Source organism: Phoca vitulina, unplaced genomic scaffold (assembly GCF_004348235.1).
Source record: "Phoca vitulina isolate PV1807 unplaced genomic scaffold, GSC_HSeal_1.0 scaffold40, whole genome shotgun sequence".
Classification (NCBI taxonomy): domain Eukaryota; kingdom Metazoa; phylum Chordata; class Mammalia; order Carnivora; family Phocidae; genus Phoca; species Phoca vitulina.
The window spans coordinates 10,084,508-10,110,984 of NW_022589743.1; the positions used below are offsets into that span (position 1 = coordinate 10,084,508).

A 26,477-nucleotide genomic window follows, 5' to 3' on the forward strand; every position below is an offset into this window, starting at 1 on the left:
AAGTTGCCAGGAGTACCAGGGAATCCACTGGAGATGGAGAGATGGCACTGCTGTGCCTCGGACTGTTTTCCTAGGATTTTAATCAATCTCAAGGTCTTCATTAGATGCTGAGGCCTAGGAAAGCTGCATTACCAATTCCCAACAGAAAGAATGCTACCACCCATGTTCTCGGCATCCTAACATAACTGATATTTCCATTTGTGTGGGTTTCCCATCTCTTTGTAAAAGGAATTCTTGGGGTGCCTAGCTGGCTCAGTCAGCAGAGCATGCAACTCTTGTTCTCAGGGTTGTGAGTTTGAGCTCCACGTCGGGTGTAGAGATTACTTAAAAATAAAATCTTTAAAAAATAAAAAATAAATAAAAGGAATTCTCAAATTACACTGATGTTTAAGGATCGATGATAAACCTGACACCATCAAGCTCCTGACATCATCACACCAGATACTTTCTTAAAAGAAGAAGACGGTGGGGGCACCTGGGTGGCTCAGCCAGTTAAGCATCTGCCTTCAGTTCCTGTCATGATCCCAGGGTCCTGGGGTCGGGCTCCCTGCTCAGCGGGGAGTTTGCTTCTCCCTCTCCTTCTTCCCCTCCCCCTCATGCTCTCTTTGTCTCTCAAATAAATAAATAAAATCTTAAAAAAAAAGGATAAGATAGTGATTTCTTTATTTTAAGATTTATTTATTTATTTGAGAGTGTGTGTGAGCAGGGGAAGGGGCAGAGGGAGAGAATATCCAAGCAGACTCCCACTGAGCACAGAGCCCGATGAGGGGCTCAATCCTATGAGCCATGAGATCAGGACCCAAGCCGAAACCAAGAGTCAGATGCCCAACCGACTGAGGCACCCATGTGCCCCAAGACAGTGATTTCTAATTCTGTCAGCCAAAGAAACTTCAGAGACAAGGGAAACATCTTTAAAAACAAAAATAGAAACAAAAAAAATTATAGAAAGATGCTGAATCTGTCCCAAGAGAATTATAATGTGTCCACTATCTTTAGGCCCAGAGTCAATTAAATAACTTCTAATATTCCTTTTTGTAGTTGTTTTCATTTTTTTTACTATCTACCTTCCCCACTAGACTACAAACTCTGTATTTTTACAGTATACATATAATTCTCTTATAATTTTTGTAATTGTCCCTCCATAAGCTGCACATGGACCCTATACATGTTCCTTTACAGGCATGTTGTGCCCGCAGGTGTCAGGTGTGGGCAGGTGCAGTGGGTGAGATTGTCCCCATCGACTCGTCACCACCACCACCACATATGTGTGCTCTTTGCCATATGACTTTGCAGTCCTGCCCTTTGACCTTGGGCTCAACCAAGGGACTTGCTTCAGACAATGGGGTGGTATCAGACACAGCACAAACAAGGGTACATGCCATGTGTTTGTGCACCTAGGTGCACCCTCTTGCATTTCTGTCATTGCTCCAAAAAGAGCTTCCCCCAGACCCCACCCCCACCCCGCTTCAAGCTGAATCTCAGAATTAACTCAGATGGAAAGGAATTTGAGCAAGGAGTTCAGCCTCCCTAGCAGTGGACCCACTCAACCCAGCCCCACTCAGCTCACCTGGCCTCCAGCCACCACAGCATGAAGCGCAGCCACCCATAACCTGCAGATCCTTAAGATTACATGTTGTTATTTTAAGCCACAGAGTCTAGGAGTGGTTTGTTACACAGCCTCACTCTGACAACAGCTAACCAATACAGGGGGTTCTTATGAGATGGGTAGTGTGTCCAAACCTGGGTGTTCTTGGGTCTAAGTGATTTATAGGGTCCTGACAGAAGCTTCACTCAAGAGTGAATGAATATCTACTGTGTAGGCCATGTGGAATCATGGCCAAGATTGTGGAGCACAGAGTCATCAATGAATCCTGGCTCCGAAACTTAGTACCTGGGTTATAGTGAAGCTGTAATTGGGCAGATTTCTTGACTCTACAAATTACTGTGTTTTCATTTATAAGAAAAGAATAATAATTATAATATGACTTGCCTCTCAAGGTGTTTTGAGAACTTAAAAAAAGAAAATTAAAAATAATAATAAATAGAAAAGTTAATTTTAAAAATAAATTAATAAAAAAAGAGAAAGTTGGGCGCCTGGGTGCCTCAGTCAGTTAAGCGTCTGCCTTCGGCTCAGGTCATGATCCCAAGGTCCTGGGATTGAGCCCCGCATCAGGCTCCCTGCTCTGCGGGAAGCCTGCTTCTCCCTCTCCCACTCCCCCTGCTGGTGTTCCCTCTCTCGCTGTGTCTCTCTCTGTCAAATAAATAAATAAAATCTTAAAAAAAAAAGAGAGAGAGAAAGTATATGTAAAGTACTTGACAGATACAGGAAGGATCTAATCATTGGAAACCCCTGTTACTATTGTTATTAGTAGCATGATTATTATTATTCCTCCTTCTCTTTGTGAAATCACCTTTGTTTATATTTGCATACCCATCCCATTCTAGGACACGTGATAGAAGGTCTATAAAACTGTTTTCAATGACCAAATGATACAGAGATTAATCAAACACATGTTAAGATACATAATTCTATATATTGTTGAAATAAAAATCCATCTTTATTAGAAAAGAAAATATGGCCCCTTTTCAGTAGGAATTGATATCCCAGCTCTGTCTCCACACCCCGTGCCCTTGGCTTCCCTTTTCATATCCTTGGTACTTCTACACAAACACGCATCTTCCTGTTTGGAGCAGTAATACAATGGTAAGATGGTGTGGCCTTGGACAGGAGCCTTGCTGGCCTGTTGCATGCTGCCACAAGTGGGCTATGATTTCTGCTCTGGGTCCAGGACATTGGCCCCGACTTACATCTGCCCAACAAGTAAGGACAGCCAAGGTCAGCGTCGGATTCCCGATGGCCAGTGCCAGGCTGCCCTCCAACCTAAACAGGAACGACAGGGGCACTGGCAAAGTGTAAGAACGTACGGTGGTACAAATAAACACACTAGGGGAGGGGAGCAGGGACGAATAATTTGTGAAACCACTTCTAAGACTGCTGTCATATTACACTTCATTCAAGAAAGGGCTTCAGCTGGGAGAGAAAAGCTCAATTCTTCTGGGGAAAAGATACTGAAGCTTGTGTTTTTCTCTGTGGGATCTCAGTTGGGACCATCAGCTTCAGAGAGATGAAGAGACACTCTGGCGGTGGTTCTCTAAACTTAAGCTGCGTTAGAATCACCCGGAGGTTCATGAGACATCTGTGAAAGCAACTCACATGGAAGATGAAGACAAAGGAAACCAAAGGGAAAAGCAACGTGTAGCAATCAGAAACCATGCGATGAGAGAAGGAGGGAAAAACTATCCAACACTATCCTCTGAGAGGCAAGAGAACGTTTCTGCTCCCATGAAACGTGAACAGGATGCTGTAAAAAAAAAAAAAGGAATATTCCAAAATCAAATCAACAAAAGTTCTTAGAAATTAAAAAATCAATAAAAAGGTCCAAAGACAGAGCTATGGAAATATTTTAGAAAAATAGAGCAAAATTGAGAGAGAATGAGAGAGAGAAAGGGGGATGGGAGAGGGCTTTAAAAAAAAAAAGCAAGAGAGAAAATATATATATATATATTTTTAAGATTTTATTTATTTATTCATGAGAGACAGAGAGAGAGAGAGAAGCAGAGCGAGAAGCAGGCTCCCAAGGAGCAGGGAGCCCGATGCGGGACTCGATCCCAGGACCCTGGGATCATGACCTGAGCCGAAGGCAGACGCTTAACCGTCTGAGCCACCCAGGTGCCCGAAAAAATATTTTTAAAGAGAGGACATTTCTCCAGGTGAGTTGAAAACTTATGTCCATACAAAAACCCGCACACAGATGTCTATAGTTGCTTTATTCATAATGGCCAAATCTTGGAAACAAACAAGATGTCCTTCGATATGTAAATGGATCGTCGATAAACTGTGATAAATAATATCCCAGACAATGGAATAGTATTCAGCACTAAAAAGAAATGGGCTATTGGGGCGCCTGGGTGGCTCAGTCGGTTAAACATCCAACTCTTGGTTTAGGGCCAGGTCATGATCTCGGGGTCCTGAGGCGGAGCCCCATGTTGGGCTCTGCAATCAGCAGGGAGTCTGTTTGAGATTCTTTCCCCTCCCTCTCCCTCTGCCTCTCCTCCCCCACTCATGAGCGCACATGCTCTCTCTCTCTCTCTCAAATACATAAATAAAAAAATCTTAAAAAAAAAAAAAGAGCGTCTTCTTCAGACGTGGTCATCTCTATTAATCTGCCCTCACACAGATAAATTTCCCAGATGATTTTCATTTAGGAAAGAAAGACTATAATTGTTTAAAAAAGAAACTTCCTTAAGCCTTAAACTGCTCATATTCTTTACCTAAATGTGAGAATCTGAGGAGATAAACCTAAACAGAGGAATTATATATCATAGCAAAATATTAGAAACAAAGAGCCAAAAACAGAGGTAAGGTTGCAACTGTGAACTGTCTTCATAGAATGGAATATGACGCAACTATTAAATACAAATTCATAAAAACATTAAAAGTTATTGTGTAAATGAAAAAATAGCCAGACAGAGAATATATCTACCATATAATCAAAATTACGTATAGAAAAAAGTAAACCACAGTTTCCATAGAAATTAATGAAAAAATGTGCTAAGATTTGCAAACACAGGTTGTCTTTGGGGTGAGAGATGGATGATTCTTCTTCCTTTTTTCTACATTTTCCATATGTTCTATAATGGGAATTTTTTTTTAATCCCTCAATTTTTAAAAGCGTATTCTTTGTTATGTTTTCAAATCGCAACTAAATTAAGGGCTCTGCCTCAGCTAGGAGCCACAGATGTGTACGGCCAGGATCAATCTCCAAGCCTCACGATGCCTTACACTGGTCCCACGTTCACCACACCCAGCCCCCAATCTTCACAATCCAGATGGTTAAATATTTTTGCTGACTACTCAAAATGTGTCCCGGGAACCCTCAACATCAGCATCGCTGGACCGTGTGTCAGAAATGCAGACCCTTAGGCGTCTTCCCCAAGAAAGGGAAATAGAATCTGCCTTTTAACAAGATCCCCAGGGGCAAGGTTCTTTGAAATAAGAGACACTCTGATGGTTTGATTTGGATTGAAGCTTACTTGGGATGACCAACTTAAAACAAAAGGATCTCAGTCCCAACATTGGTTTTGGGGCATCAAGCATGTTTCTCTACTGGTCTATGCCTTGGTTTTCCTCATCTGGAAAATGGGGATGATAAACTCAGCCTGGTGTCTAGCAAGGGCAGAGATGGAAGCTGGGATGCAGTAAGCCATTATTAATAGGTCTAAATAAATGCTTTTTATCGGGCTTGTTACAACAGGCCCGGCACTCTGCGAGAGCTGGGACTCCTGGCACAGTGCGTGGACCACAGTAAGCCAGCGTGTGTTTAATAAACTGGCAAGCACTCAGGTGACATCTATCAATTTTTGACCTGGATTGTCCCATTCTTTTAGTATGTAACACTCAAAACTGCCAGTATTCTCCCTTCCATCTTTCAAAACGTGCCAGCTCCCACCCGGCCAGACAGTGAGGGAGGTGGGGGAAGTTGAAGGTCACAGATAAGCTTACCGTAAATCACTCATACTAGAACTTCCTATGGCTACACTCGGGCGCTGCTCAACCTCGCATCCTCTCTACCGCCCCCACCTTACTGTTACTCCGCCCACCGTTCCCCTAAGCCACGCCCACGGCCCAGCCCCTTCCTCTGGCCCCACCCCTACCCAAGGCCCGTCCCCCCAGGCCCGTCGGCCTCCGCGTCCCTCCTCACACCTCCGCCCCGCCCCGGGGCTCGCGCCGGAGGCCCCGCCCCCGCCCGCGGCCGCGCCGCCCGGCTCGGCGTGCGTACGGCTCGCGGGGCCCTTCGGCGGCGTCGGCGCCTGGGCGGGCTGCGGAGGCGGGCTCGTGCGGGCGGCGGCGCGAGGACCGCCCCAGCCCTGGGTCCCGGGGCCGCGCCCCCGCCCACGCGAGGTAGGGCCCGAGGGGCGGGCGGGGGCCGGTCGCGAGGCCTCGGGAGAGGGGTGAGCGGGTGGGGGCCTGCGGGAGGCCGCGCTCGGCCCGAGCGGCTGCGCCCGGGAGCGGAGTGCGGGCCCCGAGCTAACGGTCACGGACGCTGCCGGCGCCGCGCGGCCCACGTGCGCCACGGCGCCCAGAGCTCCGGGCGCCCAGCACCGCGGCCGCGTCCCCGCCGAGGGCAGCCTGTCCATTTCTCCGGTGCCCGACGCGGGGAGGCTGCCGGGTCGGGCCGCCGGGAAGACGCGGCGCGTGCGCCTCCTTGGAGACAGCGGGGCCCCCTGGGCGGACGGCGCCCTCGGGGTCCCCTGAAAGGCGGGGGGCGGGCGGGGACCGCGAGCCCCGGGTGGACGCCGCCTGTTTGTCTCTCAGTTAGAAATCGGCCTTGGACAAGATGGAAGGGGAGAAGCGGCCGGCGCCCTACGAGGGCCTGTTTGCCGACGGGCACCTGGTCCTCTGGACGCTGTGCTCGGTGCTGCTGCCCGTGTTCATCACCTTCTGGTGCAGCCTCCAGCGGTCGCGCCGCCAGCTGCACCGCAGGGACATCTTCCGCAAGAGCAAGCACGGTTGGCGCGACACGGACCTGTTCAGCCAGCCCACCTACTGCTGCGTGTGCGCGCAGCACATTCTGCTGGGCGCCTTCTGCGACTGCTGCGGGCTGCGCGTGGACGAGGGCTGCCTCAAGAAGGCCGACAAGCGCTTCCCGTGCAAGGAGATCATGCTCAAGAGTGACGGCAGGGCCCTGGACGCCATGCCCCACCACTGGATCCGGGGCAACGTGCCCCTGTGCAGCTCCTGTGTGGTCTGCAAGCAGCAGTGCGGCAGCCAGCCCAAGCTCTGCGATTACAGGTAAGGACTTCGTGCCCCAGAATGCGGCGTCGGAGTCAGGATTTCATGCAGTGGGCGGAGAGGCCTACCTTGATCTCGGCAAATGGCCTAAACTGCCCACTTCGAGGAAACAAGCTCATAAACGTCCCTGGAATTGGACAGGCAGGGCAGCTTTGCGGTAGTCATTTGCCCAGATGATACATCCCCAGCCCCCACTCCTCAGCCAGCCTGCCCTTTCGGATAATGAAACTTGGCACTTAACTTGGATCCAGAGGTCTCTGAGTGCTGCAGACTTCATAGCCACGGTGTGTTGTATTTTAGCTTTTGTTCCTATTGATTATCTCCATTTTAAGTAGGGAGAATCCAAGTATGGACAAATTAGCTTTTCCCTAGACTCACCAAACTGATCCTTCTCCTTGGGGTATTATGAATGGGGAAATGAGTGAAAACAAGTGTCATTCCATGGCAGCGTCAGAAGCATCTTTTTCAAATCTAGATACCGGTGCTGTCCTGAAAGATAGCACTTAGAGGGACACTACTTTTGCCGAATGGCCTTCCAGGACATGTAGCATCTCAGACAAAAGTCTTTGGTTAAGCCAAGAATATTTTAGCGGCTTCTGAATACACACTCGGGACAACACGTTAATGTTCTTAAATACTGTCTGAAAATAGGGAAGACACTCTTTGCCTTTGTTAGAGGTTGGTAAGAAGGAAGGCTGCTTCCACAGATCATCTGCTCTCATTTTACAGTTGAAAGAATTTTACTCGGTGGTAAAATAGACCTCTGGATTTCTAGTAAAATAGACCTGGGATTTCTAACCCCCAGATTAGGATTAGGCACTCCTAGCCTTGGCTCAGCGTTAGGTCTGGACATTTTCATTGTCATGAGTTTAATTTCTGACAAATGGAAAGGGCCCTAAAAGTGTTTAGGAGCTAGATTCGAAAGCTGACACTGGATGTCAAGTTACTTTTTAATTTTTGTCTTTATTTTTTATTTTACTTGAAAATCCCTTTTTTTTTTTTTAACTTAGCATGAGCACTGTTAGGTCAACACCTATTTTTAAATCTTATTTTTAACAATTTTACACGTCAGCTTTAGACTTAAGAAAAATTTTCAAAAACGTATTTTAAACAACTACTGAGTTTTATAACCATTGGTTTTTATTTGGTATCTTTCAAATTTAGATATTGTTCTTTTGGCATCTGTGAGAGCTAGGTTACCAGCATCTTTAAGTAAATTTCATAATTCTCTCTATAGGTAAGCTTTAGTTTTCAAAACCTACGATTAGTTGGAAAGATGACATGACTTGCATCTTATTCCCTTCCCTTCTTTGTGTCTGTGCAGAATTAGATAAAAATGGCTTCCATAAATATCTCAACTGTGCTTCCCATGCTCCTTAACGAATAATCCTAGTAAACCCCTTCAGATGCTCCCATCACTTACCCTGATGGTCTTTCAGTGTAAACTTCCAGTGCTTACCATGATACCCAGGGTCTTACGTGCTCTCTGGACCCCACTTGCTCTTCCAGGGTTACCTTCTACCACCTGCATTAAACTTGATGCACCAGCAATGCCGAGCTGGCTGTGCCTTCCTTCAAATATCAGGCTTTTTTGTTCTGCCCTTCTCTTTCTCAAGGCTTTCCTCCCCTGGCTAGTTTCTAGGCATCCTTAGAGACTCATCTCATGCCCTTTCCTCCAGGAACCCTTACCTGATCTTCTACTCACCCCCAGGTACCAATCTTTCCTTCTCGATGATGACATAACATCCTATATTTTAGTGGTTCTCAAAGTAGGTTCCCCGGACCAGCAGCATTAACATCATTTGGAAACTTGTTAGAAATGCACCTTCTGGTGTTGCCAGATTTAGCAAACAAAATAAAACATTTGCAATATTTGGGGTAGACTTATACCAAAAAAAATGTTTATCTGAAATTGAAATTTAACCAAGCATCTTCTATTTTCCTGGCAACCCTACTTTCACCCCAGACCCACTGAATCAGAAATTTGGCCTGGAGACCAGCAATCTTTGCTCTAGCAGGCCCTGCAGGTAATTCTAAAGTTGTAGGACCACTGCTATATTTATGTACCTTTTACAGCCTCTGTCCTTAATGAGGTATCCTTCCCTTTGTGCACAGCGAACGTGATGATTTTTTCCTCACGAGCTTGTTCTTACCAGTTACTGAGCAGTCTTTTCCCAGCATGCTAGAACCCCTCAACCATGGTAGAAATTATCTCTGTATAATTTAGGAAGTGTTTACTATTCCCAGGAGAAAAGAGCACAGTGTCCTGAATGTTCCACGATGTTCTGATTTATTTTAGCCAATAATGTTATGCAGGATTACGGTCTGCTATGACCTTCAGTAGGAATTAGATATTTCCGAAAAATAAACAAAATAAATATCTATTGAGAACCTTTGAACACAAGCCAGACTGTCCCTCTCTGGATTTTATCCAGCCCTGGCAAGGGCTCCTTCCATGTCTGTACCACAATCTAAGTACGAGACTTAAGGGAACTATAAAGACTCAGGTAATAACTGATTTTAAAGCCTGCAGCCCACTTCAGCTCTGCAGAATAAGTGACACAGGCCCTTTAATTTATACTCATTCGGTCATTATTTAATTTTCACATAGCGAGCATCTATTTTGTGCCAGGCACTGTGCCAGATTCTACTTTTCCTATAAATTTTTTCTCTTCTGTGTGTATTCCCTCATCTACCCCCAATCACTAGAATGTGTTTCTGCACCTAGTATCTTACGCCCCTTTCCTGGTCTTTTCTTCTTCCCACCTCTCTTCTGACTAAAATAGGGAATTTTGTTAAGAGTATTTGTTACATTCTTTAAATAAACCTTTCTTCCTCATAGTATTCCATCTCTTGTTAAGAAAACTTAAGGTGCCTTTTTATTGATAAGACTTTTTCTTCGTTACATCCTATCCCTCCCCACCACACACACACACACACACACACACACTGATTAATGAAACAAAGCTTCTGACTTTGAGTAGGTAATTACATTGGCCACTTTAGTCTCGGCTTTCATCTTTTTTTTTTTTTTTTTAAGATTTTATTTATTTATTTGACAGAGAGAGACACAGCGAGAGAGGGGACACAAGCAGAGGGAGTGGGAGAGGGAGAAGCAGGCTTCCCGCGGAGCAGGGAGCCCTATGTGGGGCTCGATCCCAGGACCCTGGGATCACGACCTGAGCCAAAGGCAGACCCTTAATGACTGAGCCACCCAGGCGCCCCTCAGCTTTGATCTTAAAGTTTATATTTCTGTGTTCTCTTGGTATGTATTTATTCATTTCATTCATTATCTGAAACAGTGAAAGATACCAGATCATCTTCTAGAGCAGAGGTGGGCAAACTTTCTATAAAGAGCCAACACTAAGTATTTTAGGCTTTGCGGACACTTAACCCACTGTCCATCATAGTACAAAACCAGCCCTAGACAGTACGTAAGTGAAAGGGCATAGCTGTGCTTCAGTAAAACTTTATTCACAAAATCAGGTGGCAGACACATTCATAGTTGGCCAACCCCTGTTGTCATGGGAATATCATACACGAACATCTCAACGTGACGTGTGGTTCTGCCGCCTCTTCCAGCAACCTAAAGAAGAGAGCCATCATCAACAGGTAGCTTTATGGAAAATAATAAGCACCGTTGCCAGTAGTTTCTTTTTTCCCCTTGTAAAGCTTCTTTTTTTCTGTTTTAATTTTTTTTTAAGATTTTATTTATTTATTTGAGAGAGACAGAGAGAGTGACAGAGATAGTGAGAGAGAGCACAAACAGGGAGGAGAGGGAGAAGCAGACTCCCCGCTGAGCAGGGAGCTGACACGGGGCTCAATCCCAGAACCCTGGGATCATGACCTGAGCCGAAGGCAGAAGCTTAACCAGCTGAGCCACCCAGGCGTCCCTGTAAAGCTTCTTTTTAAAAAAAATAAAGCAGTTATACTCCTGCACAAGAATGGCACATAGGGTGACGTTCTATGTCTTGATAAAGGTTTTAGTTACATGAAAATGTTCATTTGTCAAAACTCAGCAAATGTACTAATTTGTACATTTCATCACATGTAAATTTTACATCAAAAGAAAAAACCTATAAATAAATGATGAACTCTAGGTAATGATATGCCTGCTTGGTGAGGCATTTAGGAGGTATCCTGATCTACAGTTTACTTGAAATGCACCAAAAATTAGGTGGATTAATGGATGGATAGAAATGTAACAAAGTAATTACAGTAACATATTAATGCTGAAATGTAGGTGGTGGGCTTATCTATGTTTACTGTAGGAAAAAAATTCTAATGCGAAACATTTTAAAAAGACTATCCGTGTATTTTGGAAATACTTGTTGAAGTAGTGAAAGGTAAAATCTCATAATGTCTATAATACTTTCAAATGATTCAGGAATGTATGAGTTCACGAAAGAGATGAAGCAACTGTGGGAAAAAAATATTAAGAATCAGAGTGAAGGGTTGGCTTACGGTCATTTTGCTATACTTTGGACTTCTGTGTATGTTAAAATTTTCAAAGTAAAAAAATAAGCAATTAGTCAATGACATGATTGCTGAAACTAAAATATCAAGACATTATTAGTAATGTCTTATTTTCCCATCAGGTTTGAAATCTAGATCAATTTAAACACTAATTCCAAAATACATAAAGAAACCAGTCCCAGTTTTGAATGTGGTATTTGTAAGGAAAAGTAGAATGTTGCATAGCTAGCAAGCCTTTGGCTCTACCTTTACAGAGCAAAGGCTGATAATAGCCATTGTTTTAGGTACAAGAATCTTTTGTGAAATTGATGAGAATGTAGTAAATGATAAAGGTGTCCCAAATCAGTAGGGATAGAAAAGATTATTTTATGAATTGTGCTAGGACAGGCACTCCTTGGGGGGAAAAGCAAGATCTTCATATCACACTATATACCAAAATAAACACCAGATGGATTAAAGCAGGGGCGCTTAGTTCACAGATGGCTAAGATTCCAAGAAATCCGGATACTTTCATGAGATTCTCCGTGGAACCTGTAGCCCCAGAAGAAGCACTGAATTAAAGACAGAGATATGAAAACTGAATTGAGGGCGTGGGGGGCCGGGGAGATAAGCGAGTGTCTAGTTTGGAAATGGTAAAGGACTTCAGAGCATAAAAGCATTTAAATAAATCACAAAGGGAAATAGAGATCTATCAAAAAATAAACTGATGTACATGAAACAAGTTTGCAGTAAACGTGACAGAAAAGAGGTTGATATCCTATGTTAATAAAAAGTGCGTGAAATTATTAAAAGCTAGTACAAGATGGGGCGCCTGGGTGGCTCAGTCGTTAAGCGTCTGCCTTCCGCTCGGGTCATGATCCCGGGGTCCTGGGATCGAGCCCCGCATCGGGCTCCCTGCTCCGTGGGAAGCCTGCTTCTCCCTCTCCCACACCCCCTGCTTGTGTTCCCTCTCTTGCTGTCTCTCTCTCTCTCTCTGTCAAAATAAATAAATAAAATCTTTAAAAAAATAAAAAATTTAATGGCATAGAACAACATTCATGAGAACATGGAAAGAAAAGTACTGTCCGGATATATATATACACACATCATATCTATCCTGAAAAACAAGCATATATGCACAGTAAAACTGAGAAGTACATCAAAAAGTTAAGAGGAACTGTCTCTGGATGATTTTTATTTTCTGTCTTTCTGATACACTGATATTTAAAATATAATTTTAAAAGTTTATAAAGGGAGTTCATGAATATATTCTAGTTCTTAGAAACTCAAGCAGTACAGCAATACGGAAGAATATAGAGTAAAAGGGGAACATTCTTCTCATCCCTCAGTCCCACTTTTCTTCCCAGAGGACAGCAATGTGAAATAATTCAGGGGGACCCTTTCAGGTTATTCTCAGTAACAGTACCCTATTTGAAAGTGACTAGCACACACAGTAGGTGGGGTTGGTGGACTTGGGCTGCAGTAAGCAATCTATTGTGGTTTCTCAGGCTTAGTTTGAAAGTGAGTACTAACAAAACATATGCAAGTTGTTTTACAGTTTTCTTTCTAACAGATCCTGCAGATAACACTTTTTTCAGCAGTAAATAGGACTCCTGAGTAAATAGCAGTAATCACTTGGCAAATCTGAACATCCATCGGAAAAAAACAACCTTAAAATAGAAGTCCCAAAGGGTTGACCTTGGGCGAAAGACTTTTATCCTCTTTTTTTTTTTTTAATTCATTTAATTATAACCATTATTTTCTGTGGGCCTGCTTTTGTACAGTCAGCTCTGCCTTGTCTGTAAGTGGATTAAATTCTTAGCAGATTAATAATGGAAACCTAGGACCTTTTCCAGCACTATTCTCTGCTTGTTCCTCACACCCATTCTGAGAGGCAAATCTGAATGTAAATGTCTTTTGTCTGTATTTCAAATGCAAACGTATAGACTAGTTTTGTATTAAGTGCCAACAAGAAATTGACTCTTGTGCTATATTTACTAGAGGGTTCACAGATGGTCATAAGTTAAGAGGTTTTCAAACTGGACAAACTAGACTGAGGAACACTCCAAAGCCCAGGCCAGGGGGCATTTAATTAAGATTCAGAACCACTGTTCTAGACCCACTTTTGTTTATGTGGATTATGTCTACTGGCATTTACCATGTTACACATTAAAACTGAGAAACTATTTATTCATTTTTTAAGTAATGTAACAAAATATTTTAATGAAAATTCAGTGAGAAGAGCGACACTGTTTTACTTTTTTGGTACGCTTTTTTGGTTTAGAGGCCACCTAGATTCTCCTGTCTGCTTCTGCATTGGGTCTGTATACTCTTGAGAGAAGGAAGATAGAATAACAGCTTGGTATCATTAAAGGGATTTTTTTTTTTTTTAGTAGGCTCCACGTCCAGCGCAGAGCCCAATGTGGGACTTGAACTCATGACCCCGAGGTCAAGACCTGAGCTAAGATCAAGAGTCGGACACCTTGGGACGCTTGGGTGGCTCAGTCAGTTAAGCATCTGCTTTTGGCTCAGGTCATGATCTCAGGGTCCTGGGATCAAGCTCCCCATTGGGATCCCTGCTCAGCAGAGAGTCGGGAATCTGCTTCTCCCTCTGCCTCTATCGCTCCCCTGCTTGTGCACGCACTCTCACTCTCTCTCTCTCTCTGACAAAGAAATAAATAAAATCTTAAAAAAAGAAAAGGGACATTTAACTGACTCAGCCACCGAGGCGCCCCTTATTATTAAAGTGATTTTGACCTCAGAGTCGTCCTGAAAGGATTTTGGGGGGCCCCAGACCACACTTTAAAAACCACTATTAGATTACACTGCCAAGTATGTTCAAACTTGATTGCCCATTTTCACTATGTAGAGAGTTATAAATCTTTTATTTGCTCGATTTTATGTCTAATAGTGATGAGATTACTATTAATTTTTTTGACAGAACGATCGATTTACACATCATTAAAATTATGGTTTAAAATTAATTATTGTCTTTGTTTCTTCCTTCCCTCAGGTGCATTTGGTGTCAGAAAACCGTACATGATGAGTGCATGAAAAATAGCTTGAAGAATGAAAAATGTGATTTTGGAGAATTCAGAAACCTCATCATCCCCCCAAGTTATTTGACTTCTATTAATCAGATGCGTAAAGACAAAAAAACGGATTATGCAGTGGTAATCAGAGTTCATTTTTCCTTATGTAATTGATTTTCATAAAGCCGCTGAAGTCCCGAGTGTGCAACAGGTACAAAGTGCGGAGGGAAGAATCCTTAGAGCGGGCCGGAGAGCCCTGCCCCATGTTCAGGGAGGTGCCTCAGAGTTTGGCTCTAGAGTCCTTTCATGTCTAAAGGGAAATTGGAAATGTTCTCTTACTGGTTTCTCAGTCACTGCCTGCATCTGAGTCACTTGGGGAGCTTTTTGAGAATGCAGATTCCTGAGTGCGCCTCCCTCACCAGGTTTGATTTAGTGGGCCTAGGGCAGGTCCCAGGAATCTGTATTCCTTTAAGGTCCTCAGATGACTCAGATAAACAGCCAGCTTTGAAATTCATTATTACTATCCATGAAAGGAAAGCATGGATTTTCCTCACACATTGTTCTAACAGAATTTTTCTACTTAGAACTTTATGTAGGCTGCCTAGAGATAAGTTTACCGTACACATTAAGTGCTCCTTACAAATAATTTGAACATTAAAGCTGTCAGTGACACTTTGCAGTATGTATGTGTATGGAAACTGATAGAAATATATCTCTCAGTCTGTATGTAGTTCTTAAGGGATAACTATAAAAATTTGCATTTATTTCCTACTTGAATATGCCAAAATAATGGAACTATTTTTTCTAAAGATTTTATTTATTTATTTGAGAGAGCGAACACACGAGCAAGTGGAGGGGCAGAGGCAAAGGGAGAGGAAGAAGGAGACTCCCCGCTGAACAGGGACCCTGGGATCATGACCTGAGCTGAAGGCAGGCGCTTAAGCGACTGAACCACCCAGGTGCCCCAATTAAACTATTTTATTTCGAAATTAAATTATGTGTCTTTTCCAGTTAGGATTTTATATCTTAAATGTCATCTTTATCGGTATTCCTGCCAAAGGAAAAGGCATTTTAAAATTTAAAAACATTGGGGCATCTGGGTGACTCAGTCAGTTGAGTGTCTGAGTCTTGATTTTGGCTTAGGTCATGATCTCAGGGTCCTGAGATCGAGCCCAGGCTCCTCACTCAGCATGGAGTCTGCTTGTCCCTCTCCCTGTGCCCTGCCCCAGCTCACGCATGCTCATTCTCTCTCTAAAATAAATAAATAAAAATCTTAAAAAAATTTTTAATATTATGATACATATTTTTTAAACATACAATCCCCTAATGTATCTAAATTCAATCTGAGATCCTGAGGGATGAGAATCGCTATGTAAGACTGTGGAACATCTCCATTCATGTTTACATCCACAAGGAGAAGGGGAGAAGAAAGAAATGGAAAGGTTAGAGGAACATGAATTTCATTTGACTTTGGCCTTTGTGCAAATCTGGATTCTTGAATCTTAATTCTGAGTACCCGGTTTTTAATTTTTTTTTTTAATTAAAAAAAAAAACTTGCAAACTAAAATACATTAGAATACATCCAGAGAAGGACAGTCAAGGTAAGAGCAGAGAAAATCTGTGTCCATTCTGTGAACAGTTGAAAGAACCTAAAATGGATCACCTAGGAGACAAGACTGATAAAAGATCTAATGCTTCAGGTGTTTGAGCACAAGTTCAGTGGAAGAACAAATAAAATTATTTCTTGTAGCTTTAGGAAGCAAAATTAGAACGATGAAAGTTATTGAAAGACAGATTTTTAACTCTGTTTAAGTCAAAACTTGCTAACAATTTGAGTTAGTAGTGGAATGGGCTACCTTGTTAGTTCCTTCCTCCATGAGTATCCAGGCATCACCAGGTGACTTATCTAGAATAATGGAGAAGAGAATTAGTACAATAAGTGCGAGTTAAATTATTCATCTATGAGTTCACTTTCCATTCCTAGAATTCTTTGATTTATATATTGTATTCATTGTACTGAGATAGTTCTTCTCCCAGCAAATTTACAGCACTATTGTTACCGAGAAATGAACATTTTATTGCTCGCCATCTTTGAGATATTAAACCCTTTCCACTGGCATTAATTTTTTTTAGCTAGGCTCTAAGCTGGGAAAGCAGTGGACCCCGTTAATAATCCTGGCCAACTCTCGGAGTGGGACGAACATGGGAGAAGGGCTGCTGGGAGAATTTCGGATTCTCCTAAACCCAGTCCAGGTAACTAAAGAGAAAATTTCCTTCTGTGGTAATCTTGTCATGTTTAGCTTTTCATTTTCCATCGTTGTAATGGTGGTTAATGCTTTAAAACAGTCATCACTCAATTACAGAAAGAATTTTAAAAGTATCAAGCCATTCAAATACATGGAGAAAGAGGTGCTTTCATGGTGGGGATGTAAAATGGTATAGCCACTTTAGAAAACAGTGCAGCAGTTTCTTGAAAAGTTAAACAGAAATTCACCATACCACCTACCAATCCCATTTCTAGCAACCGACCCGAGGGAAATGGAAGCATGTGTCCCGCAAACGTTCATAGCAGCGATATCCATAATAGCCAAAAAGTGGAGACAGCCCAGCTGTCCATCAGCCGGCAAATTGATAAAACCAAATTTGTTCCCACACAAGGGAATGTAACTCCATGAGAAGCAGGGACGAAGTACTGATGCATACATGTTACCAAGGGTGAGCCTCAAAAACATGCTGAGTGAAGGAGGCCAGGTGCAAGGGCCCAGAGAGAGTGGCTCCACTTACAGGGCTTGTCCGGAAAAGGCAGGTGCACAGAGATAGGAGACGAGCGGCCGCCCAAGGCCAGGGCTATAGATGGGGAGTGACTGCACCCAGACCCTGAGGGGTCTTCTCGGAGCAATGATAATGTTCTAACCTGGATGGTGGTGGTGGTTGCACAACTCGGTAAACATACTAAAAATCATTTAATTGTTCACTTTAAATGAGCATTTTGTTACATGCGCATTATACCTCAATTTAAAAAATAAGAATTAAAGGACCACACCATTGAGTTTACATGGTAGTAGCTTGTACTTTGAAAAACGTTAATAACCCATGCAACGATCAGAAATGCAGTAACTTTTTTCCTTCCAATTTGTATTCTTCCCCTTCAACATTGTACAACTTAAGGAAACTATAAAAATGATAAAAAGAAAAGAAAATCACCTGCAGTTTCCCCACATGAATACATCTGTTGTTTTCATTTGTCCATGTTCTTTCCATGAATTGTCTGTGCATCTCCATATTAACATTATAGTAACAATAATCTAGATTTAAAATTTGTATTGTTTTAATTACTTAATATTTGTCCATGGTGTGATATAGTCTTCATAATTAGACATGTAATGATGAAGATAATTAATTGAATGGATGTATCATGTTCATCCAGTCTCCTGCTGTTGGAGGTTGAGTTTGTCTCTAAGATTATACAACTGTAAATAATGCCACACTGAATACTTTTATAAACAGGCATTTTTGGTTTTTGAAATATTTTCTTAGATCATTTACAAAATTATAGATATCAAGGATCCTTGCATCTTTCTGTCATTTTATGCATATAGCAAAACTTTTCCAGAAACATGCTCTGACTTGCACTAGTAATGGATGTGAAGAATCCAGGATAAAGTATGAAGTACTGGTTAAAGATAAACTTAGCACATTCTGGTTTCTTGTGAATAGGAAGGAGGCAGTGTTGTATCATGAACACACCATAGGATTGAATTTGTATGTCAGCACGTAATTATTGGGGAATCACGGGCAAGTTATTCAACTTTCCTGCGCCTCAGCTTCCTGGTCAACAGAATGAGGCTCACTCATCGTTAAGTAGGGTCAGTGTCGGGATGTGCCGCAAGGAACATCAAGAATCTGGCATATTGTTAAACACATCGTAGCCAGGACTGTTCTTCAGCCATATCCATACTCATCTGGAGGGACAGCATCCTCACAAATGGAGGATGGTGTTGGATAAAAATAATTTTTCCTTTTCTTTCATTTCTAGGTTTTTGATGTAACTAAAACTCCCCCCATCAAAGCCCTGCAGCTTTGTACTCTTCTTCCCTATCGCTCAGCCCGAGTGCTTGTCTGTGGAGGGGACGGCACTGTGGGCTGGGTCCTGGATGCGGTGGATGAAATGAAGATTAAGGTATCTGTCTGCAAGACCTATGTGCCTTTCACAGCAGTAGCTCAGCCGCTCCGAGACCGCGAGGCGCTCTTTGGGTTCTGTTTTGTATGATGCAGAGGAATGTTAGAAGACATTGGCAATTTTGAATTTCATGACTAAGCAGTTCTATAACCTTCAGCAGAACAACAGACAGTTGTTACGTTGTGTCTTTCTTGCTTTGCTCTGTGAGTTTTACCAAATACTATGAGCCTACAAGTGGTCTGAAGAGAAAAATCTAACCTGTACCTCCCGTTTTCTAGGGACAAGAAAAGTACATTCCCCAGGTCGCGGTCTTGCCTCTGGGAACAGGCAACGATCTGTCCAACACCTTGGGCTGGGGCACAGGGTACGCCGGGGAGGTCCCAGTTGCGCAGGTCTTGAGAAACGTGATGGAGGCGGATGCGATTAAACTGGACAGGTGAGCGGTACTTCCCCCAAAAGGTGGACTTCTGGAGCTTCGGGAATATCGTTTGGTTTAAGAATGAAGACTTACGTAGCTCCAGTGTAATTGAAACATAAGACTGTGTTAGCCACACTCATCCACAGGTGCTGGGCATTTCTTTTGTTGCTGCCTATTGTGTTGTCGTAGAAGGACTGGAGTCTCGTGAGCCTGAGGCCTTACCTCGTAATTTGTGTCGTTGCTTTGATGTGCTCATTTCTTCAAATGCTGTTTTCATAGAAGAACCTCATTTCCAGGCATCCAGAGTTGACTGGTAATAATTATAGTTAACTGGCGATTAATTTGGTAATAACTACCTTTTTTTTTTTTTTAATTTCTGTTTTTTAGGTGGAGGGTTCAAGTAACAAATAAAGGGTACTACAACTTAAGAAAGCCCAAGGTATGTGTCTAGGGCCTCCGCTGCAACGGTTTCCACAGCCGTGAGGCAGCGGCCCCTGTCCGGAGGTGGCACGGTGCTGGGGGACAGAGCCGTGGTGCTCACTGCCGCTGGGGGCCGCTCACGGAGCAGAGGAGAAACCCACACGCTCAGCCCCCACGTCGGACTCAAAAGAGGGCCGTGGGGGAAAAAACAGCAAGGGCACTCAGTTGCCTCCCCGGCAGATCAGGCAGGAGAGATTTCAGGGGAAGGGACGTGTGAGGTGGTCCTTACAAGGTAAACACAATTTAGACCAATAGGAAAAGGAACAAAAGACTCTCCAGGCAGAGGAAGTAGATCCTGGAGGATGCAAATCCTGGGTAGCAACTACTGCGGAGATAGCAGCTCTGTATTTTCTAGCAGATACTCTGGGGATGGAGCGAAAATAGCCTGGAAACGCACGAGGGCAGAACAAGGGGCCTCTCAGCAGGAAATCGGAAGACATTCTAGAGACGGAATTAAGGGAGACCTGGCAGCTGATCGGTATTAGGGGAAGAGAGAAGATACTCATTATACCGCATTTCTGGTTGTTACGGCTGGATGTATGGAAATGACATCAACCAAGATAAGAAAAAGAGTTTCAAGTTCGAGTAAGAGGAAAAGGAGTTAGATTTGGGGCCCCTCAGCCTCGAGGCTGTGGCACATTGGACAGGAGTTGGAGATGCAGGCTCAGTGCTCAGGAGCAAGACAGAGCTGGAGATGGAGACGGGTCCGTGCGGGGTGGGAAATAGATGAAGTGGGGACCCTGCAAGTTGCCATGACAGTAAAAAGCACATGTGATGGGAACACAGGCGGGGAGAGCCTGTATGCGAAGTAGAGCCGGGCTGGACGGCAAGATCTGATGTGCGTAGCAGATTAACCAGAACAGCAAAGGGAAATCCATATGGATTGTTACCGGCCTTTGAACTGAAGCTTTAGTTCTAGAAACTTCACTGGATAATATCAGCTCTAAGTGAAAAGTAAATGCAGAAAGTAAAATTTTCACAAAGAACATAAAGACGAAGATTTACATATTTAACGTATGTCACAGGCTTAGACTAAGCATAATCTGTCACTTCCTCTTACCCCTTCCCACAGGAATTCACAATGAACAACTATTTTTCCGTTGGACCTGATGCTCTCATGGCTCTCCATTTTCATGCTCACCGTGAGAAGGCGCCATCTCTGTTTTCTAGCAGAATTCTTAATAAGGTGTGTTGGATAAAATAACATTGCCTGCTTATCACCGAAGTAAAATCAATAGTTTAATTCTATCTAGCATCCTTTCAAGTAGATTCAGCTAGAACTTACTTATGGAAACATTTACCTGCTCTGTTTTTGTGTAAGACTGTCAAATTAGATCCTTAAATGTATTTTATTGAAGTATTTTATAATTCTGACACACTTTTTATAATTCAGAGAACGTTTTACAGCACATTTTGTTTAGGTAGCAACTAGATGGAAAGATACATGATCGCTTATCTTATTTAAATGGCAACTAAAACTGGAAAGAAATTTTAGGCAGGAGAAAGTTTTGGTGAAATCATAGTAGAAAAAGAGATTCCTTTAGCTTCAAAAAACTGCAAAATGCAGATGAAGTAAGAGAAGGAGCAATTTGTTAACCACAGCTTTTAACTATGATCATCACTCTGATTTCTAGTACAAGTGATTTCCTTTGGTGGAAGTTTGATTTTGGAATTTTTTTTTTCAAAGATTTTATTTATTCATTTGAGAGAGAGAGCACAAGCAGGAGGAGAATCAGAGGGAGAGGGAGAAGCAAGCTTCCCACTGAGCTGGGAGCCGAACGTGCGGCTCAATTGCAGGACCTGGAGATCATGACCTGAGCCGAAGGCAGACGCTTAACCATCTGAACCACCCAGACGCCCCTGGAATTTTTTTTTTTTTTAATGACTTTTGGTGATTGAGCAACAGGATGTGAAAATTAAATGCAAAAAGTTTTCCTTCTGGTTTTGTTTCACAGATATTTCAAATTAACAGAGTCTCCTCTTATTCATATAGTTACTAAGGCAGTAAGTGTTGCTGTTTGTATGATTAGTAATTCACATCTCAGTGCTTTTATCAACCTTTCTGTATTCAAAAGTGATTATAAAATGTTCACTAGATTGATCTGTATTCCTTTCAGTAAGTAATCTGAAGTATTAGGAAAAGGTAGAATTTTCTAATTTTAATATAGTATTTCTTTATAAAATGCAGCTTTTTGGATAAACTGGGAGAAAACACCATTTAGGCACGAACTACACCTATCTCACATTCCCTGTGAAAAATGGGCTAATTCAGCTCAAAAGTAACGGTACCCATTCTTCCCATGAGAATCGGGCCCACTCTAAGGAAACATGGCTCAACGGTCGTGTCAGGAAATGTCAGGAAACTTTGCTACAGTGTCTTTGTCTTGCTTACAGAGTTTGTTAGGTTGCTTTAATATCCCCTTTTCTATCCATTTCTCATAGGCTGTTTACTTATTCTATGGAACCAAAGACTGTCTAGTGCAAGAATGTAAAGATTTGAATAAAAAAGTTGAGGTAAGCTTTTGAAGTTTTAGGTGATTATAAACTTTCTTAACAAAAATGCTGAATTTTCTGTTAACATATTTTGCTAACATACATGGAGTATTTATTGTGTGCCAGGCACTTTATTAAGTGCTTTATACACATTATTCCCCTAAATGGTCACCACAACCGTATAAGGCAGGTACCATTATATTCCCATTATGCAGAGGAGAAAACTGTGGAATTAAGTAATTTGCCCAAATTCACACAGTCCCCAAATACACATAGAACCAGGATTCGAACCCAGGTTTATCCACCTCCAGTCAGTTGAACTGATGCTGAAGAGCTTCCACTTGTACTTGATGGCACAGGCAAAGCAGTCTCACGCAGCTCCTGACTCGTCAGGGACTCTAGGGGAAGTGTAAACGCACGGTGTAATTTATACTGTGGCTGAGGTGTCTGTCTTATATACTAAAGCAGAGTAAAGATGTATGAGCAGTAAAAGTAGGATATTAACGAGGGCTTATTGCTACAGTATCCGATACGGCAAAGTCTTGTATATATTCCTTGCTCGCTTCCAGAAAGAATCTAATGGGTGACCACACCGACAAAGACATTAATACAGAGAAACCTAGAACTAGTAAAGTAAGTCAAAGGGGAAGAGTCAGGCAGATAGCTTGGGAAAAAAGAGAGCAAGGAGCAGGGGACGGGAGGAGCCTGATGATACGTAGGCCAGGGCGGGAGGAGGCCATCAGGCTGACACTGAGCTCACAGACTGCAGCTGAGGCACGGGACGAACGGCAAGGTTTGCCGTAAAAACAGTTCCCTTCCGCTTTATCATATTTCCTTTGTCCTGGACTCTGATAGCATCGGTAGAGTGAAGCAGACATGGTAACGCTTTATTTTTGTGTGTGTCTGATATTTTATTTATACAAATAGTATTTGTGAAGCCACCTACCAAAGGCCAGGCACTGTCCTAGGGACTGGGGGTACCGTGGTACATCCCCGGCTCTCCCTGAGTGTACGGTGTAGAGAGAAGGAAGACGTCTAAGCCACATGGCAGTGTGAGGGGTGACATGAGAAGGAAGGTATTCGGTCTGATGAGAATAAGTAAGAGCGACTGTCTAGGGAAAGTGACTGAAACCAGTCTCTCTGGAAGAAGTGCAAAAGGAGGTGAAAATTGTTCAAGGCTGGGCAACCCTCTTGGGTCCCCTCTTTGAGAGCTTTTTACTCTGTCATTCAGTAAACTTTACTATTGCTCAGTAAACCTTGCTTTGCTGCCCCATCCCCAAAGAAGAAAATTGTTCTCAGCTAAGAAGAGCACGTGCAGACATCCAGAAGTAAGAGAGAACATGGTGTATTTGCGTGAGTTCAAGCTGGAGGACGGCTTGCGGGAGGGAAAGTGGCGAGAGCTGAGGCCAAATCTCAGAGGGACCGTATTGGCCTTTTAAAGAACTTGGATTTCATCCCAAGCATGAGTCAAGCCCTGAAGGGCTGTCATCAGGGGATGGCATGCTTGCATTTTGTAAGCGCCCGTCGCACCGCTCTGAGAGAGATGAGGGCAGACAGAGCCCGTAGGAACACGTTAGGGGAGAGCTGAGGGTGTTCTGGACTGGGAGTGTTGGAAACAGTAGGTTCTTAGAAGTGGAGGGTAAAGGTGAAGAAGGCAAAGATGACCCCCAGCTTTCTGGTGTAGGCACCTGGGGCCGGGGGTGCTCTTCCCTGGGAAGTCGGTGGTAGGGGCCGCAGAGAAGATGCTCCACGTTAGCTCAGTGCCGCGCGTAGGAGCTTCAGGGGCCGCGGTCGGTTGGAGGTGTTTGACGGGCAGTGGGTCACACGGGTCTGGCCCGGGTCCTCTCCCGGACCAGCAGGCTGGAGCTGTCAGCACTGAGGTGGCAGTTACGGCGGTTACTGACATGGCACTGGCTGAGCTTTTCCTCCGGAGTCTGCAGCCTGAGGAGAGCGGGGAGCCCAGGAGGAGCTAGTGTGAGGCAGGGCTGGGCTCTCGGTAGTGATGAGGACGAGTTCCCAGGGAAGGAGAGTCCGGCTCCCAGAAGCCAAGGAAGGGAGTAGTTCTGGAAGAGTGTCGGGTGCTTCCGGGACAACACGTTAGAGAAGGCTAGAAAAGGATACTGAGACCTAACAAAAACTGTGCCATTTTACCTTGGTAAGAAAGAATGCTGTAATTAACCTAATAAGCACTGAAGAGGAAGGCAGAGTCGTTGGGGGGGCGCTCGGTAGGCCGTAGTCTCTTACCCGCGCAGATGGAAATGGCCGTGAATCCTGAGCGGCTGTGCCCCATGGTAACGAACCGCTCGGATTTCTTTAAAGCTAGAGCTGGACGGCGAGCGAGTCGAACTGCCCAACCTGGAAGGCATCATAGTTCTGAACATCGGCTACTGGGGCGGCGGCTGCAGACTGTGGGAAGGGATGGGAGACGAGACGTACCCTCTCGCCAGGTGGGTGCACGGGTGGCCGCTGTGGGGTGCCGTGTTTCCTTTAAAGCAGCTCGTCCCGTGCTCTCTGTAGGCTCTTCGTATTTTCTCTAAAGGTTTTTCTGGTTTGCCTACCTCATTAATAGGAATATTTAACCAGTTGGTTGTCCACCTCCGTGAAAACGTAGTTGTCCTCATGGGGCTGATTCTCCACCATGGCCTCACGTAGTCCCCGTGTTTCCTCTGCCCACCCGCAGGCATGACGACGGTGTGCTGGAGGTCGTCGGCGTGTACGGCTCTTTCCACTGTGCTCAGATCCAAGTGAAACTGGCAAACCCCTTTCGAATAGGACAGGCGCACACCGTGCGGGTAGGTGGGATGTTGCTCTGTGCTTCATACGCGCGGAGACTACTTGTCCGAGTCCGTTTCTAAGCCACTGCGCCCTAGAAAAAGACCTGCCCGCTACAGCTTCCCTAGCACAGTGCTTTAGTCTCACTGCTGCTCAGCGTCCGCCAAGGCTTGGGCGTGATGGGGAGGGGACAGGACGTGTGGGAGAACCAGAGCTTTCCATGGGAAAGGATCCCTTAAACAGTTGATGAGTAAAGGTGTATTCAGATTAGTTCTCTGAGAACGAAGTGCAAAGACTTGTCCCTAAGAGGGGTTAAGGGACTGTGGATGATAGTACTAAGGAAGACCTTTCTGAACTTCAGGGGACTGACTTTCCTCTCATTATTTGTTCCCTAATACCAGCTGATTTTGAAGTGCTCCATGATGCCAATGCAGGTGGATGGGGAGCCGTGGGCCCAGGGGCCCTGCACTGTCACCATAACTCACAAGACACACGCACTGATGTTGTATTTCTCTGGAGAACAGACGGATGAGGACATCTCCAGTACTTCAGATCAAGAGGACATAAAGGAAACCGAGTTGACGGATGAGGAAATGCAAGTTTAGAGGAGAATCCTCACACACACGTAGATACATGGTCATCAAAAAGTTAGAAATTCCCTATCAACTGTTTAGTCTTAATTTCACCAGTAGTGTAACGGGATACGTTTATGTAAATAGCATTCCAGAAACAGCCAAATTTCCAGTTATTTACAGACGCCTGTTCCTTTTTCAGCAAAACACCCCAGTTGTATTGAACTAACTTTAAAAAGTCACAGAACGTTAATTACTCAAAGGTGAGGTATTTCTCGGGGCTTTTTGTTTGAGAGTAGGACTCGCTCTGAGCCATGCGCCCTCATTCCTTATTCTCAAATACACATGTGATGGACACATTATACGTCCAGCAAGATGTAGGTGGAAAAATCGTTGCCATCTTAATTCTTAACGTGGTGACACCATAACATTTTAAAAATGAACCTGCTTTTTTGAAAGGAGTTGATTCGTGTCAAACCAGCACGGGTAATGCGGGCCCTCCTCCTGCAGCTTGTCTCCGAAGACTTCCTGCAGCCCAGCACTGAGTGGATCCATAAGGATCTATTTCTAGGAAACCTACAAGGAGAAGTGTTAAAGAAAGACAATACTTAAATTTTCTGTTATAATTTTTATCTTGAGAGCATTTTCAGACCCCCAAATGTTGCTTGCTTAACCCTGTTAATGACCACATTGAGCTGGAATTCAGCATCTCGTTTATGACCCCGTGTAGCCAGAAGACAACCACCTAGGTGAATTGGTAAAGATTAACATTCAGAGCACTTTGGAGTGAAAATTAGGGTTTCTGAACTGGACAGTTTACCAGTTTCTTCTGAGTAAAAGACAGTATCCACAGTTCAAAAAAGTACTACAGAAAATTTATTAGTCATAGTAATTGTTCAAAAAAAGTTCAATAATGATTGGTAACTTCTAAAAGTTCAGTGGTCTTGTAGTATTTTGAAGTATAGTAGTCTTTTATATCCAGAGTACTTAACAGAAATCCTCTTGGGAAATCGGACAGAATCCTGTGTTAAAATGTTTATATCATATTTATTTTATAATGAGAGATTATTTTTTTTATTTATTTTCTTCATTGTGGTATACTTGTGTTTAGTGTTTACAATATATGGCTCTATTTAATAAGTTAAATTTATCACACAAATTCAGGGGTGCCTGGGTGGCTCAGTCGTTAAGTGTCTGCCTTCAGCTCAGGTCATGATCCCAG

General features: G+C 43.6%; 1 protein-coding gene across 1 annotated transcript; it reads left to right on the forward strand.

Moving 5' to 3' along the window:
• Positions 1-5,872: 5,872 nt before the first annotated feature.
• DGKE (diacylglycerol kinase epsilon) lies at positions 5,873-26,477 on the forward strand. Its single transcript, XM_032428935.1, has 12 exons — positions 5,873-5,962; positions 6,377-6,853; positions 14,322-14,481; positions 16,474-16,593; positions 18,377-18,520; positions 18,799-18,956; positions 19,326-19,377; positions 20,491-20,604; positions 21,861-21,932; positions 24,231-24,358; positions 24,592-24,703; positions 25,085-26,477. The coding sequence occupies exons 2-12, from the start codon at positions 6,399-6,401 to the stop codon at positions 25,286-25,288; spliced, it is 1,719 nt and encodes a 572-aa protein (XP_032284826.1). The 5' UTR covers positions 5,873-5,962; positions 6,377-6,398; the 3' UTR covers positions 25,289-26,477.

What these genes read in the sequence shown, in the direction of transcription:
- DGKE (XM_032428935.1), top strand. Translation starts at nt 6,399, where the DNA reads ATGGAAGGGGAGAAGCGGCCGGCGCCCTACGAGGGCCTGTTTGCCGAC. An exon ending in TTCTCCTAAACCCAGTCCAG is followed by an intron (nt 16,594 to 18,376) that starts GTAACTAAAGAG and finishes TTTCATTTCTAG; the next exon opens with GTTTTTGATGTAACTAAAAC. An exon ending in CTAGCAGAATTCTTAATAAG is followed by an intron (nt 20,605 to 21,860) that starts GTGTGTTGGATA and finishes CATTTCTCATAG; the next exon opens with GCTGTTTACTTATTCTATGG.